The 16,912-nt window shown below is 37.5% G+C and overlaps 1 protein-coding gene across 5 annotated transcripts in view; it reads left to right on the forward strand.

Moving 5' to 3' along the window:
- NAALADL2 (N-acetylated alpha-linked acidic dipeptidase like 2) overlaps positions 1-16,912 on the forward strand; it is a 497,171-nt gene that overhangs the window by 233,754 nt on the left and 246,505 nt on the right. For all 5 annotated transcript variants that reach the window (XM_080409532.1, XM_080409535.1, XM_080409533.1 and 2 more), the window contains one exon: positions 3,748-4,018. In XM_080409532.1, coding sequence (XP_080265658.1) covers positions 3,748-4,018 — 271 coding nt within the window. The remainder of the gene's footprint in view (positions 1-3,747; positions 4,019-16,912) is intronic.

The following is a 16,912-nucleotide window of genomic DNA, read 5'->3' on the forward strand; positions in this document are numbered from 1 at the left end:
TTCCCAGTGTATCACCAGCAATGAGCATGTGGCTTATTTGCAATACCTTCCTCTCTTCTTTAGCAGGCTGTGTCAAAAGTGTTGTTCTAGCAGATGACTTTCCCTTAAGCTGCTGCAGCTCCGTGTGCCCTGTGGTTACTAATTTGAAAATGACGTGTTGGGATTTTGTGTGTGTTCATGTACCTTTCATAATCATCTGTTCAAAGACTGGTCTTTTGACGCTGCAGAAGGTGCAGAAAAGCTGGCTTTATTACAGATCTATCTTTCTCTTATTTCAAAGTGTTTTCGTAGCTTTAGGACTTTGAACTGTCAACAGTCGTGGTCTGATGCTCTTCGCTGGTCAGGTCATTCAGCTGATGCGGCAGTAAGTACAACATGACTTACAGTTCTTGTATACAAAGGAAATCCAAGACCATGTAATCATAAGCATTTTCTTGATCTACTCATCATGCCAAACTTTACCTTATTCAAGTGATTTAGGTTGCGCTTTTTGAGTTTCAAGTGCAATTTTATCTGGTTTTGGTGTTTTTTTTTTTTTCAGTTCACGAACCGAGCATATTTGAGATGGAGCAGAATACTCTTGATACAAGTTTATGTCATATTGTGATGTACGTTAGTTCATTATCTGATCTGTATTAGAATGTAACAACAAGTAACTTGTGGAAATCTGGTTGAGAGCATCTGATAAAGGCATAGTATTATTCAGGCTGTTATATTTATAAATATGTTGATTCTAACTTGCAACCAAATCTTAAGTCTTTGGTGGCTCCACTTCAATACATTATGTGGATTTACAGCAACTGAGATGTGCCCATTAACTTATTGGGTTTTCCCATTGAATGAACCCCAACAAGTAGCTGAGTGAAGTATCTTTTTTGGTAAGGGAATCAAAAATTTGGCTGACGATATTAAAGGCAGCATTGCAAATGGAAATTGGCAATTCATTGCTATTGATTCCTACCAAGTATGCAGCCGCTTGCAAAACTCAGAAACATAAGCATCCCGAGGGCCTGTTCCTTTCCACTGTTTCAGTCTTACTACTGTGATTCTCAGTGCCCTGGAAGTTTTAGGAAGCAATTTAGTTGACAATTTGTGGAGAAGTACTACCAAGTGCATGTGAAGTATTGGGATTTTTCCAGGATGAACTGCCAAACTTTGTATTTCTCTGAAATTGGTTGGGTTTAGGAAATACTATTTTTACACAGTGTAGTTGTTATCCAACTAGTATGTAATAAAAATAATGAGTTAAATTACCTCTGACTTTAAGTCTGTGCAGTCAGCAAAATTATATCCAAGACAAGTGCTAATCACTTGTGAGATTGTAAGATATCTGAAAAACATATAAATCTTGCTGTTAGTGTTCATAAGATTTTTTGAAATAGTGTAATATGTGCTAATTTATTGTAATATGATGTGCTCATAATTTACAATTTGATTTTAACATACTATAAAGTCATTATGGAGTAAATAGTGTGCTCATTTCTTTAACTTAATCAGATATGTTGTCACAAAATCAAAGAATGTATATTTAATTATGAAGTGGAACGTTACTTTTGTTACTAAGGGAGCAATTTGCTTAGTGTATCTTCTTCTTTTAATGCTTTATTCCTTTTACTGAAACTTAGTATTTCTTGTTGCAGTGTGCCATAACCTTATTGGCCTGGGATAAGTTTCTTCAATTATTTATTCTATTAATGTTTCTATCACCTGAGGGAAATGCAGATATCCTGTTAACGATTGTGTTAATCAAACAACTTTCTGTATTTCTGCAGTGCCCAATTTTATGTCATTACATTAGCAGGCACAGGTGATGAAACTGGAAACTTGTAATGTACTATAGATTGGATTAACTCTTCTGTTTTGTGTAGACTACTCAAAGATCTATTTTAGATAATTTAAAAAGATTAAATCTACCAAGACAGTTATTCCTCTTGACAGGATCTCTAAATTCTTCAACATAAGTCCAGTGTTCTTGTAAAGTTTTTGAATATTGTACACTAATAACCCTGTGGTTACCCTGGGGCGTGGGATACAACACTGTTTCTTTAAACAGGGATTTTTTGTGTCTTTTTTAAGTCCTTTGAATATTGGAATAATTATTTCACCCATATAATGTGATGACTCACATTAGGCATTTGAATGCAATAACCATTTTTGAGCTATTCTTAGGCTGTAACAGGTGCTATAACTTCACTTCCTGCCTTTTCAAAGTGTTGATGTTATCTTTTTTAAAGGTCCGTTGAACCACAAGGTGGTTGTGTTGGGGTGGAGAAGGGTGTCTTGGTGTTTGCTTTCTGTCACAGACTTTCCTTGGTACACTTCTCCCTGGGGTGATCCCAGATCCCAGTGGAAGCAGTGCCAGTACTTTCAGCTGGGAGCATCCTGCCTGCGGCATCGCAGCTGGGTTCTGAACAGCACCAGGGTGACTGTAAAGCACTTGGTGGGATCCTCGGATGCCTGTTGCTTGCAAAAATGTTGTTTTTTAATACATTTTTTTAGTCTTTTTAGACTATGCATTATTAGGCTTTGCTTTTGATATGGGCAAGACAGCCAGGGTATTTTTTAAGGGTCTGTTAAAGACCCTAAAGCGTCTAAATATAATTGGCCTTTTTGCAAATAAAAGGTTGTAAGCAAGACTTTCAGTCAGTGTCAGTACCTCTCTCTGTGCCTGGAAATCAGTACCTCTGTGATCCTTAGCCTGTTTCTCAGTCCTGAGAGCCTCACAACCAGGGAAAAAAAAACAACAAAAAAACCCCACACACACAAAAATAACCCAAAAAACAATCCCACAAAAAACCCAGAACCAAAAAATCCTCACAAAATTCAGCAAATATTCCAAACTTTTTTTCCTAATACATTTGCATAGTGCTTTTTATTTCTGCACTGCTTTGCTTACATGAGTGCCTGCCTACATAAGCAGGGAAAGCCTTTAGTTGTCCCTTTACCATCTGTCCTCTAAAGTTATATTTAAAATGCTCTATACATCTTGTATTTTTTGGCATTTGCTGGGGAGGAGGGTGGTCCTTCAGTGCTGTCACCATTTTCATCCCAGGCCCATCCAGGAGCAGGTGTTGAGCAGTGATACAGCCTGGTGGTACATGCCCCAAGTAACCCATCTGAAGTCTCAGTTGGCCCGTTTGGTAGAATCTGCCAAAATAATTTCCAGGCTCATGTTGTATGCTTGCCAAGCTGTTGGCTCAGGTAGTCCTTCAGTGCAGATAAGAAATCTGAGGAAAACTTTTTGACAGCGAGCATAATATTTGGGGGAGTGCTTCCATTCTTTTTAGCAGATTTGCTTTACTTGATGAATTTAAGCCGAACATGTAATTACAACTGGTTTTCAGCATCATGTGCTCCCTGAAGTCCCTGAAATTGTACTTCACATTGTGTTCTTCATATTTAATGGTTGTTTAAATTGATGCTGTATCAGAAACTTGATCAGCATCAGAGAGATGAAATTTGAAACAATTACTGTGATAATTTCTGTAAGGTTCCTTGTGTCCATTGCATATGTTTTCTATAAATATTTTTTCTAATTTTTATTTCCAAAAAAGTGGTTACTTTTGTCTCATAATTCTAAGAAGTTATGTGGGGGGAAAAAAAAAAAAAATGAGAGCTGAACTTTTAATATTTTTTTAAATGTTTGATTATACGTTATGAATACAATTATGGACTGATGCATACTAAGGTACAAATCTCCTAGTGGGAAATAAATTAAAACTGTGTTTACTTGTGTGTTTTTTCCAGAGATTTGTTACAGTTCCCAGGAGAAGATGATGTAGACGTTGCAATGAAAATTCTGGTTCAGTGGAGTTCCCAAGGCCTTGAAGATGCCCGGCTGGTAAATTACTCTGTTTTGCTTGACCTACCAGGCTCTTCTTCAAACACAGTAACTCTGAAAAACAGCGGTGAATGCTTTTATCCTAGTGGACAACAGTGCAACAGAGAGACCAAAACGCTTCATAACCAAGACCTCCTGTACTCGTATGCAGCTTACTCTGCTAAAGGAACTCTTGAGGTAATATGACCATTTGTCTCTGTCATTTGTGTTGAAATAGAGATGGAAAACATCAGTTTTTGTTGAACTTGGCTGGCAAAGTATACATGGTGAAATGCACAGCCTTGAAATAAACAGGTAAAATATGATGTGGCCCATTTCAATTCAAACTTAAAAAATAGTTAGACCTGAACACTTCGTATGATATATATGTTTTGGGTGGTTTTTTTAAGTATTTGAGTTTATGAATTGGCATCTTTTTCTTGGGTGTTAACATCTAAAAGCTGTGTCTAGGGCTACATGTTATCCTTGTTGATATATAAGTGCTACTGTTTTGAGTGATGTCTTAGGAAGAGTAAGATGAAGTTTTCTATAGTGAGAGCAGTGGGAGTGCTGGGCTAGTAACTGAAGCTCCTGAATTATGGTTGAGGATCTTGCATAATTACTTCTGTGGCAACTCAGCTGACACATCTGCTCTGTTTCCTCTTGAAAATCCTGATTTGTGCTTTTATCTTACTGTAGCTTTTGTTAGGAAATTTTGTCAGCAAAAAGATGCTGTCTGTTGGGATTTGTTACTTGCCAAGTGAAATAAGATCTTGGATTATCTTGTTTTATCCTCTTTACTGTCTTCACTGGCTGCCTTCCTGTATTTGCTTTCCAAATATATTTGGGGTGCACAAAGGGGTCATTATTTCTGTTTACTTTCCTAGCTGAGATAGCATAAATCTCAGTAAATATTTCTGAAATAGAAAAATTGAAATTTCACTGCTAACTGCATTGCAGTTGTCTTTCTCCTTTTTAAAATATTTAATGTTATTCCAATGATGCAGGGCTTTTCCCATCTTGGTTACTTTCCATCTTGTTTAAAAGATGATTGTTTTCATCACTTAGAACACTAATAGACCATATTGGAACAGGTGGGAATGGCGTTGGGTTTGGAGGATACCTCTTCCAAAATACCTTTATACATTGTGAATACCTTAATAATTATAGCATATTAGTTGCTAAATTTCTAACAGTAAAATGCAACTATTGTGTGTTTTCCTTTTGTTTGTGACACTTTATGCCCATAGTGTTTATTGATAACATGTAATGCACTGTGGAAATCTTGTAATGAGTCAAAATGGGGAAAGTTGCATGATGCTAACTCACTCATTTTATGCACTAGTAATATAATCTTGAATTTTGGACTGTAGGAAATAGGAGAGGTGATAGAAAGTCAGATCCATATGTTTCTCATCCTGAAGTTCACAAGCTTCAGTTTCTCTTTCTTAAAAGCATCGTAACTTTTTAGTCCAAGTGATTTATTCCAGGGAAGAATCGATTTCTTGTTCTCCTTTGGGAGAGAGACATCTCTCCATCTTCTGGTTTTGTGTACCTTACCTGCCTGCTTTCTGTACTGAGTCTCATGTTTGTTATCTCCATGCAGCTTCTGTTATGGGGCTCTGTCAACCCAACAACTTCAAGTTAAAATTTGTTGTTAAGTAGTGAAATGAAGTAGACAAGTGATAGGTCCTAACATGCATGATGTATGCTTTAACTTTTCCGTGGGCAAGCAAAAAGTACTAATGAATGGGTTTGGCTTCGCACATTTATCACTTAGAAACTCAATATGTGATATTATTTTCTCATTGTAACTTAATAAGAGTAACTGTAATGAGATAAAAGTAGAGTTGTGACCTTTGAGATTTTCTTTCATGAAAATCAATGTGTTGCTAACAAATTCATCAGATTAAAGGAAATCCAATGTTCCGGGAAAAATCATTGATGTTATTACCAGCAACACATGTACCACCTTCGGTTTTGTTTTGGGCAGTTTTCTCTGAGTTCTGCAGAAATGAGGACCACCCACATGACATTGTACTCATCACTAGGGTTGGACCTTGGCTTTGGCAAAACATGAAGCTTGTACTTAAGCCAAAGAATGACTCTTTGTGGACAATCAGTTCTTTGAGATACCTAGCACCCTCACAAAACCTCAGTTACTTTATTTTATTCTTCAAAAGGTTTACCCGGAGTATCCTTAGCCCTGGAGTTTTGCTTAAAAGGGAAATTTCTCTATTTATTTGGGCAACAGATAAGTTGGTAGTAATCTAATCTTTCCGACTTTTGTTCCTACACAGTACTATCTACTATTTAAACTAAAGGAAGAAGAAAAGCTTTAAATGAGAAGTAGCAGGTGGTGCCTGCAACTGGGGTCATCCATTGGAGCATGACTTGATTGCTTGTAGTGGAACAAGTCACATGTTTTTAATATCTTGCAGTGGGCTGTGATTACAAAATCATGATGGTTTTCCTGTGAGAAGGTATTCTTGTAACAGCTACTCATAACCTAAATAATTTGCTTTCAATTGTGATGCATGCTTTAGTAGAAAATTTGTATTGTGTGTCACGTATTCAGGTTGGATTGCTAATATTGCTTCTATGCTGCTGCTTCATTGTGTCTTATTTGTATATTTGGTTTGAATAAAGTTCAAGCAAATAAAACCATTAAGTTATTGCAGCCTGGCTACTAGCAGAGCAACAACTCTACTTTCATGTTGACAAGGTTATTTGTAGAATAGCAAGACTCATTTTGTTTGACCACCTGTCATGTCCATTCATCATATAGCCATTGTATATGAGCCATCCAATTTGTGCTTTCTGGTAACAGTCTAAACAGCATTTGTGAGTAAAAATGTGAGTATTTGTGATCTGAAATCTACTTCAAAAACCTACTTAGTGCCATTGTGATGGATGGTGCACTTTACTACTACTCTATATTTCATTGGGCCCTGAAAAGGTGACAGTGTTTACCCATCATGGTGACAGGCAGGGTAGCCTACAGTTCTGGAGAGGGCTGTCTACTTGGTTTTGAAATAGATATTGCAGCAGTTATGTAAATAATACATCATAGACTAGGTCAGTCTAAGGAAGGAATGACATACAGGAAAAATACTTTTATTAGAACTTAAATATGAACCACCTTTTATAGAGTTTAAACCTTTTGTGTGCTTGAGGAAAACGGGAAAGCCACTCTGGCCGACAGAGAACGTATCATAAGGGAAATTGCATTGCATGAAAGTTACGCATTAAAGCAAAATGCATTATCAAACAGTCGTGTGGTTAATTTGAATGTGCTGCTGCCTGCCTTTACGGGTAGGTGGTGATCTGAGAGCTGTGGCCGCATGTGCTCTCACTGGCAGTGCTGGAGGGATGAGCTGGGGAGCTGTTAGTGAGAGCAGAGGAGAGCTGTGTGTGAACCCCCAGACATCCAGTGTCTTCCTCTCAGTACCACCTTGGTCAGTAGTGTCAGCGTAGGTGCATGTTGCTGCCCGTCTGTTAGCACTCACGGCGGTGATCCCCGAGTGCTGTGACCCCCCTTAAGCACGGCTGGGTGCGGGCTGGCGGCGCAGCAGAAGGCTGGGTGGTACCCAGGGCCACTGGGTACAGCGAACTGCGGGAAGCAAGTGTTCAGTTTTGGTGTTGCAGTGTTCATCTGTTCTGTTCCCTGGCTCTTCAGGAACTGTAAAGAGAAAACCATAGCAGGTTTAATGGTTGGTGTGTTGGGAGAATGTTCAAGGACAGACTAAATAAAGCAAAATTAAGATTGCTTTGTATTCCCTGATTTTCTGAAACTGTGTTTGTGTGACTTGACGTTTTCCTCATCTTTCACTTTAATTTATTCACACTTTCCTTTATGGAAATGTTAAGGAACTTTTGACAATCCTACCTCTGCTTTAATGCTTTGAACAGGGATACTTCATGTCCTCTGTTACACGGTATTGTCTCATGTTCCACTACACTCCTCTGCCTCTTTAGGATTGACCGGCAGCTGAAGGCACCAAATCCCTGTTGGTTCTTTTGCTGGTCCTCCATCTTTTTTTTTTTTTTTTTTTTCTCCTCCTCCTCTTTTCTTTTTTTTGTTTTCTCCTGGATGCTCTCAGCGATCCCAGCAAAACATCTTTTTTCTTTCCTGGACCTCATACACTAACAAGACTGTGTTGGTTCAGAAACCAGGAGAGGAAGCAAGAAAGGTAAAAGTAATAATGTTCTTGAAATGGGAATGTATGTACGGGCAGGAGTTTAATGTTATCATGGGCAGAAATTAATTGTGCCCATCTCCAAGGCACTTCTCCCAATGCCCAACTATGTCTCCTTTGTACTTTGACCCCTCCTCTGACCTTGTTTCCGGAGTGCTTGGGCTCCTTTTTGACGTCACCTCCCTTCCCTGCCATTGTCTGCATTCCCTGACTGATTCTGCCCATTTTTCTGTTTGAAGTGTCTGCTGATTTTAGGCATTTACACTCCCAACTCAGCCAGTGATACCTTTGATTAGTTTTGGAGGGGCTGCAGGGAGCAGACAAGTGAGAAGACTGACTGTTTGCCTCTATGACAATATGCAGAAGAGATTCTCTGCATCTGTTGATAGCATATCAGCCTGCTCTGGTTCATTTGTTTTGGTGACATTTTCACAGCTAAATGAGAGCCCACTGCAGAGATTAATGCAACCTGAAGCAATATGAGAAGTGCAAACCCATCTGTTAAGCTCACTCAGTGATCTTCCCACCATTCCTCAATCTTGGCAAGATGAGAATAAGGGAGCAGGACTGGGATTGCTGTTAGAGCCTCTTTCACAAGGAGCAGAGCTTGCGTACTTCTTATCAAATACCCCATTTTCCTATGGCTATGCTGAGATGTCACCTCTCCCAATCCATCCTGTTCTTTCCCAGGCCCTTGACTCTGCAGGAAGATGGGAGCCTTCCTTTCCTCTACTGCCTGTTCCTCTCATCTTTCCCACTGATTGCAGGCTCCTCCTGTGTACCCTGTGGTCCCCTCCCCTTTCTGCTAGGTCTTTGTGGTACTGCAGCACTGTTCCCTTGCAGTACTTGCAGCTCCCTGTATTTCTGCCTCTGCACCAAAAGGTTACAAGTTCCTCTGGAGGGACAATACTTCAGGAAGTCCTTGACGCAACAGCTTGCTTTCATTTGGTTTGGTTTCCTTGTGGTTGAAATGTGATTAGTGCACCCTTAGTATCTTTTATCCTCCCTCTAGCTAATCATTGGTAATTTCCTCAGCAATATTTCTGAATTAAGGTTGGTGTCAGCGGGTTGGTTTTAGAAAATTTTAAAATCTTCCCAGGTTATTTTTATCCCCAGGCAAAATTTCCAAATGAGCCTTCTGCAGCATGTTCACTTGCACATCTTGAATTCCAAATGGAGATAGTGCTTATAATTTAGATTAAATAGTCACAGCATCTCACCCTAAGTCTTTTAGTCATTTTTGATGGCACATTGGTGCAAAATATCAAGCTAGAGGGGATCTCCATACATGCGTGCATTTAATTTTTAGGCACACCAATTTAGTTCATTATTATCTTTATTAACATTTTCGAAAATTTCTTCTCTGAAGAGACATCTACTAGCTAAAATGAATCCCTAGCAACTGAAATCAGTTTGCAGATGGTTAGGGCTATAGGTTGAATAACACATACACACAAATGAGAAGAATCATGCAATTTTTGTTACATTTAGATGTTTTAGAAGAGCTTTATTTATCTTTTATTTATAGAAGAATTTCTCAGAAACCTTTTCCACAAATAATCATAATTTGGACCACTGTTCTGCATACCAAGTAGGCACAGCAAATTTTCAAGACAATCTCACTGACTATGGATTTTAGAATAGACTTGACCTTTAAACAGAAAACAACATTCAACATTAACTACAGCATAGCTGCCACTCCATTATAATTACATATAGAAAGCTGTGAAACACAATGTGAAGGTTATATAATTTAAAATTGCAGTCAAGGACTAAAAAAAAAAAGATCATGGAAGAGTTGTCCTGCAGAACATCCTGTCAGTTTTCTGGCATATATCACATAACCATTAATAAATAAAGTTGTACAGTTCCCTAAAAATAACAGTAGTTCATCATGCACGAAAGCCCAGTTAATACTGCTGCAAGATGTTTCTAACATTGAAGGGCAGAGTTTCAAAGATGCAAATGGCTATTGCTGCAAAACCTTCTGCTGTTCTGTAATTGTGAATCAATACTGTACTAATGTTTTACTAATGAAATATTAGTAGTGACATTTTAGTAATAATGTTGCGAATAATGAATGAGGGTGTGGTTTCTTTTACATGAAAAAAAGCAAAAGGTGAGGCATCCCAATATCTACAGCTATATAACAGGTCACTGAGCACTTCCATGCCATTACACATGATCAGCCAAAGGCATTTTTCAGTAAGGCATCTGTACAATATTGGAGGGGGAGCGATGCTGAACCATAAACACTATCTGTATTCCAGTTGCATGATAAAAACTAAAGGGTGAAAACACTGAGGACTTGGGAAATGGATTCAGTTTTTAGTGCAAGTCAGTTTCCTATTGAAATCAATGGGAATTACATAATTTTTTACCAGAGTTGAATTTTTTCTGTTAGTAGTCACTGTGAGAGAATACAAGTGGAAGTAACTTCTGCAAATCCATGGACCTCAGAAATATTTTTCTTTTTAATTATTTTATTGTATATAATTTAGACCCAGTAAGTTGCAGTCACCTGTGCAGTTTAGTAGATACCTGGGTTGATAACTACCCTGCCAGTCGTCATTCATGCCCACTTTTTGTTAATGGTGTTTGTTGTAAAGCTGAGTACGAAGGAGCTCCAAGTGAAGTGGAAGTCTTTCTGCCAAACCACAAGGCATGCTTTGCTTAGGTAGTGCTATCTTCTTGACTCCCTGTCATTTCTTTTACTTTTTAGTAAATATGAACCTGCTAACAGCATACCTGTGTTCTTTCTTTTTAATTTGCAAAGGCAGTATCCTCCTCCTCAGAGAAATTCCAAGTAAAAAGCAGCCGCTGCAGTGAAATGTTTGGTTTGGGTATTAGGGATCTTTTTCTTTTAAATTTCTCCATTATTTTGAAGTTTTAAAACTGCCTTAAAAGGATTTCTCTAACACTCAAACCAAAACGATACATTTTCTTGAACAGAGAGACTACAAAGCTAGTATTATCAGCTTTTAAAATATTGCTTGGGTGATAAGAACAACGTAAGAAACAACTATAACTGATATAATGAGAACAATAACAAAACTTTTTTGTGTTTATACAATACTAAGTCCTTGTCTCTAAATCTACTTACATCACCTCGTTGTTGTTGGTGGGGTTTTTTATGTAGTTTCATGCATAAATAATAATCACTGGTTCAAAATGCTACTCAGCTTTGTGATAGGAGTGACTGTAAAATACAGTATTGATGAATTTATTTTTTTGGTGGGAGGGTTGTGAGTTGGTTGTGGTTTTTTTTTAAATTATTATTTTTGAGGCAGAGAAGAAAGTCCTAACACCTTTTAAGGAATATTAGCTATACAAAAGCATCTGTACTTAAAGGAATATTTCATCTCACCCTGCTTATACATCCTGTACCTGGAAACCTTGTCCTAAAATTCTGACCCTGGCAGTCACAAGCATCAGTCATCCATAAGAATATGGGTTAGAAACACTGTAATAAACCAAGCTTTTTTAAAAAGACCAGATCACTTTCTCTGACATATTGCACTTGATTATTGTTTTCTGAAAATAGAGAAAAAGTCTAAATAATGGTGTTGTCTCTTGTGAATTAAAGCTGGCAGCTAAAAAGAATTGAAAGCGACTATTTAAATCTTCGATGCAGTGTGGTAAATCTTGCCAGCTTGAAGCCTTAGCAATGTGGTTTATCTCTGCCTACCAGTATAAATTTTACAGTCAATACTGGACAAAATTTTGTCAAAATCTTAAAAATGTATTTCTTCTAATGTAATAATATCAGCTTATTGATTTTTTTTTTATTTTTTTTTTTTTGCTATGGGACATTTTTTTTTATCTTTCTCATTGTGAAAATCTTTTTAATACCTTTAAATGAAAGTATCATTCAGAGTCCAAAACAAGTCTGAAGATTTCCTATCTCTGTGTTAGGGTATGGTGATATGAAGTCCAAATATAATCTTCTAAGATGACTGCTAGAAAGAGTGGAAATAAGTTCTTACCTTAAAAAAAAAAGCTTAAGTGACATGTTTTGAATGTGATCTCAACTAGTTGGGGATAAAGCTGGCAATATATAAATAATTTGGCAAGGACAGACTTTAGCAGCTTGTATTTCATTGTTGAAGAAATTTTGTATAAAAGAGCGAAGGTTGTACCTCTCTAGAGGCTGCTTTGAGGAATGCTATAAACCTGGTCACAGGGCGTTAATAGTAAGAAAGACCAAAAAAGTGAAGATGACTTCTCCCAGAGAAAACCCTTTGAAGCAAATGTCTTTTGAAACCTTTGAGAGCAGGATGAAAAAAAATGTGCAGCTGTGATACAGCTGGTTGAAAAAATATATGAAAACTGATTTCTTAAAAATGTAAAAAATAATAATAATAAAAAAAATAAATTAAAAAAGACCCAGTTACTAACCTTAGGCAAGTCTAAGTTTGGTATCCAGGTGCAGCTGACAGAACTGCATTGGGTGTGTATGTGAACTGTCAAAATGCTAGGGCCTGTTCACTGGCCAGACTAAAATGTCCTGAGAAAAAGCTTTTGTTTAGAATTTCACTTCTAAACTGGTTGGAAATACAGCACTTCTGACTGTGCCCACCAGCTGCAATCCCAGGAGAGACATATCCACTTAACAGTAATAAAAAAATCTGTGGCAACTAAACATTACTGAAAATACATTGGTCTTTCCTTTTTATTTAGAATTAGGTATTCTTAGTTTTTTTTCTGTCTGATATGCTGTGTCTTCCATTACATACAAACAAATTTCACATCTAACACCTCATGTAATGAATATGAGTTACTGTGTGTCATTCATTAAAAGAACCTTAATGTGAATTAATTGTAAGATATGTCAGTTCTGTTCTCATAATTATTTCTTATGTTCCTGTGCTCTGCAGTTCAAAGAAAAGGTGACTAATCAATCACCATCTTGTGGCTGGCCCAAGAGTAGGTGTGTGTGAGAAAGAAGATGCTTCAAGGAATTTATCTTCCTTCCACTGAATTATGTTACCATACAGAGTTAGTCTTGTCTCCGGTAAAATTCACTGCTTCACGCTGATGTCTTCGAGGGGCAGACAGAGGTGAATAAGGATAGAAGAGGTCTGGCAATGGCTTCAGCTAGTAGAGAGCAAAGCTGCTTAAGTATGCAAGAAAGCTCCTGCTGCTGCATTGTCATCAGGAGAGATGTTCCTCCTACTGCAGGTCAATGCTTGCCAGGCACGATCTTTATTCGGGGGATATTTTAAAGGATGAAATGGCATGAAAAGCTAGAAATTACGTTACTGGCAAAAGAATTACTGCATCATTCATCTAACCAACATTTTTATTCCAAAACATTTTCTCATGTCTTTGTCCATGTTGTCCTTCTACCTACAAAACTCTTACCTCTTAAGGCTATTAAAAAAAATTAAAAAAATACTACAATCACATAATGACAAACTAAAAATCTAGAATGAGAAGTTGTATCAATATGGACAGTGTTAGGCTCGGGGTCTGATGGAAAAGACTGACTCTTTTAGTTCAGCTCTTTCCCTGATGATCTTATTGCTGTTGTCTTAATGTCTGTGGAGTTGCTCTGCTTGAATAATTTTTCATAATTTTTCATTTTTCTCCACAGAAAGCGAAGATAGTTTTATCAGAATGCATAGTCTTTGTAAAATGTTTACCAAAAATGTAAAGGCAAATGAAGAAAAATACAGAGGGAACCTCTTCAGTAGATGATACAACTAGAGACTATTTTAAGTGATGACTGTTGTGCTTCCATTGTCTCACCTGTCGAACCTGTCTCTTCTGTTTTCTAAAATAGGAAAGGGTCCACCTAATGGGGGAAGAGGGACCGTTAGGGAGATTTGTGCTTGAATCGGAATTTATGGGAGTGCATACTGAGCTCCCTGTTTCTAGTTTCTTTTTTTGATTGTTCAACATCCTGGGCAGAAGGGATCACTAACAGATGAAGAGAAAGAATAGATTACAGATTTCTGTAGTAACTAATAATTCTGGAGGCATGTCTCTAACTTCTTTTATTGAAAGCTGTACCATGAAGTACTATTGCTACAATAATAGTGAGCGCTTTGCTACTGCTGTAAAAGAGGCTGACATGGATTCCAGGCTGTGTGGAAGGTGAAGTAAGCTCTGTTCAGATCCAGCCCCAGAGCTCTGGACAGGCTCTAGCGATGGCAAAGATTTTGTGTTAACCAGTGAAATCAGTTACGTGACGTTGGGTCAGACTATTCCTTCCTCCCATCAAGTTCTCCATATTCCAGAATCTCTTCAGACCTTCCCATATGTTTTAGATAATCTCAACAGTTTTCCAGCTTTTCTTTTGAGATGCAGTTTATTGGGAAACCACTGTACAAGGTGAATGGTTTACTCCACCCTTTCCTAAAAAGAAGCAGCTTTGTCCTGGGCATGGGATTTCCTCTTCAGGATTTTCCATCCCTGCTGAGAGCACAGGAACCAAGTTCACAAGTTTTTCGTGGTGTTTCTGCCAACATTTAACACAGTCGAATGATCAAAATGTCTGTGTGAAATATGGCACAGTTCAGGAAAACCTTCACTCTAACCTTTGTAAAGACTTGGGATAATGCTATAGCAAGGATAGTGGACAGGGACCTATCCAGAGCTCCTGTTTAAGTCTTGCTGTTATTAATTAAAATAAAACAATTTAAGAATGGTTAGCGATTTCTGAAATAAAAGATAAATGGTGCTGCCCTATAAAACCCTTTAGATGGCTAAGCAATGCAGAATACAGTATCACATTTAATGACCAAATGACAATTCCAAAATAGTGAGTGCATTAAAAAAGAAAAAAAAAAAAAAAAAAAAAAAGCCTGAAACAACCAAGAACTTGGTTTTCTTCCTGGTATGACTTTATTAAATGTGATACCTGAATCACACACTACATGTCTCTTGTAAGATAAGTCTACTTTCCAAAATGTTAGGTGATCAAAAAATGGAAATATATACTTGTTTAATCACATAAAGCTGTGCTGTTTTCACATACAACCATCTTTATATTTGTCTTGGTCAGTCATTTGGGCCACTTGAATTTTATATTGCTCAAGTATATTCTTGGTTTTCATTGGAGTTCTTTTCTGACATCTGAATGTATTTCTAGTTTTAGAACATATTTTTTCCACAGTCCTTTTTCTACGGATGTAATTTAGAGACCTATACCTCGGTGTAATGACTCAAAACAGCAAAATTCATATGATATAGGAAAGGTGTCATTTTCCTTTTCACAACTGCATGTTTGGTGCTGCAGGTTTTATAGAACGCTGCTTTAACGCTTGGATTTGTGTTTACAGCACTACGTGGTTGGGCATCTCTATGATTATGGTCAAGTATGTGATGTTTGGCCAAGCAAGGGCTATAAGTACTCTATGAAACAGCATTTATTATACTCTGGAAAACAGAGTTTTCAATACATTTCTGAAAGTTCAAGTGATCTCTTGATGCAGTGAATGACGTCCTCTTGTACATATGTGTGATTATCTGCATCTTTGAGGTAGATATCTATTCTATCTTCACGTATCGATATACTTGCAGTAACAGCAACATATGTTTTGTGTGTTTGGATGGCAATTGTCCATAGAGATACAGCTAGCCTGTGTATTTCAGTACGCTGTGCATGATCTAGTATGAAATTTGGTTGGGAAACAGGCTTCTGATCCTGTGAAAATGGTGCTGTTTCAAAATGTGTTTGGAATCAGGGCAAAAATTGGAAACCTGAAAATTGTAAGGCTGTTTTCTAGATATTTTTGTTTTGACATAGCCAGACTAACTCTAAACATGAAACAATTAAGCAATGTTGAAACACTGCTCTCTAGGAAATTAGAGAATCAAATGTATTATAGTAAGAACATGAAATACTTAAATATTATTTAGATTCAAAAGCACTTCCATGTAACAGTTTGCTGCATTTGACGCACAGTCTTTGATAGACAGTGCTTGCATTCCCAGGACATTGTTCTTATGACCTGTTGTTGCAGGCAGGAGATTATTTCCTTCTCTGGTTGTGTAGGTGCAAACTCATCTTTCTCTGTTTTTCACATAGAGCCGACGGACAGGCGGAGGGGATGTGCCCAGTGCCATTCAGTAGCCTCTCCTGCCCCGTTGAGATGAATCCTTCCCCACAGTAGCTGCCTAGCTGGCAGTTTCTGCTGCTGCCTGCAGAGCTGATTTGTATATAAAGCACTTCTAGGTGCCTTCTGTAAGGTGCAAGCATCTTCTCTAAAGATTTAATGATTTTAGCTGCTGTAGGAGTGAATGCCAGGTTTTTGTTTGGTCTATGATAAAAAGGTCATTGAAAGAGGACGGTCTGCAGCCTCTGGATGTTTTGCTTTCATCATTTGTGTTTGATAGTAGCCAATAAAACCTGTGCCTCACTGCAGTCCGGCCCTGGGAATCTTTTGAGTTCTGACATAACGGGAAATTCTGCATTAGAGCTATTTCATTGCAAATTTTAAAGCTGGGTTGAAATCACACCATTATGACTAACTCTGTACATATGTATCTTATGATTTATTTTTTAAGATGTCACATCACAGCTGAACAATTCTGTTGTGTTTAGTTTATCTTTAGTCTATGTAATTTGTAAATTTATATTTGCATGAATAATTCTCCCTGACTAAGTTAAACCAAGTAGGCTGGCAAATACAGATTACTGTTTCTTCTTAGGAAACTATGATCAATGTGGCTTTATGCTTTAGGGACTAGTGCTACTAAGTATCTTTGCAGTTAAGTCTTATAAAGAGGGGTATATAAATAATATTAAACACTTATATAGTTGTCACAAGTCAGTTGACGAATGATCAGCATTGCTTAATGAAAGTTTGACTTAATTAAATTTTTGATAAGGTTTAAGCATCAAATGGTATTGTATCCTTCGATGTTTTATAACCAAAGCAATGTT

The sequence above is a fragment of the Falco punctatus genome (assembly GCF_963210335.1).
Source record: "Falco punctatus genome assembly, chromosome: 13".
NCBI classification, from domain to species: Eukaryota; Metazoa; Chordata; class Aves; order Falconiformes; family Falconidae; genus Falco; species Falco punctatus.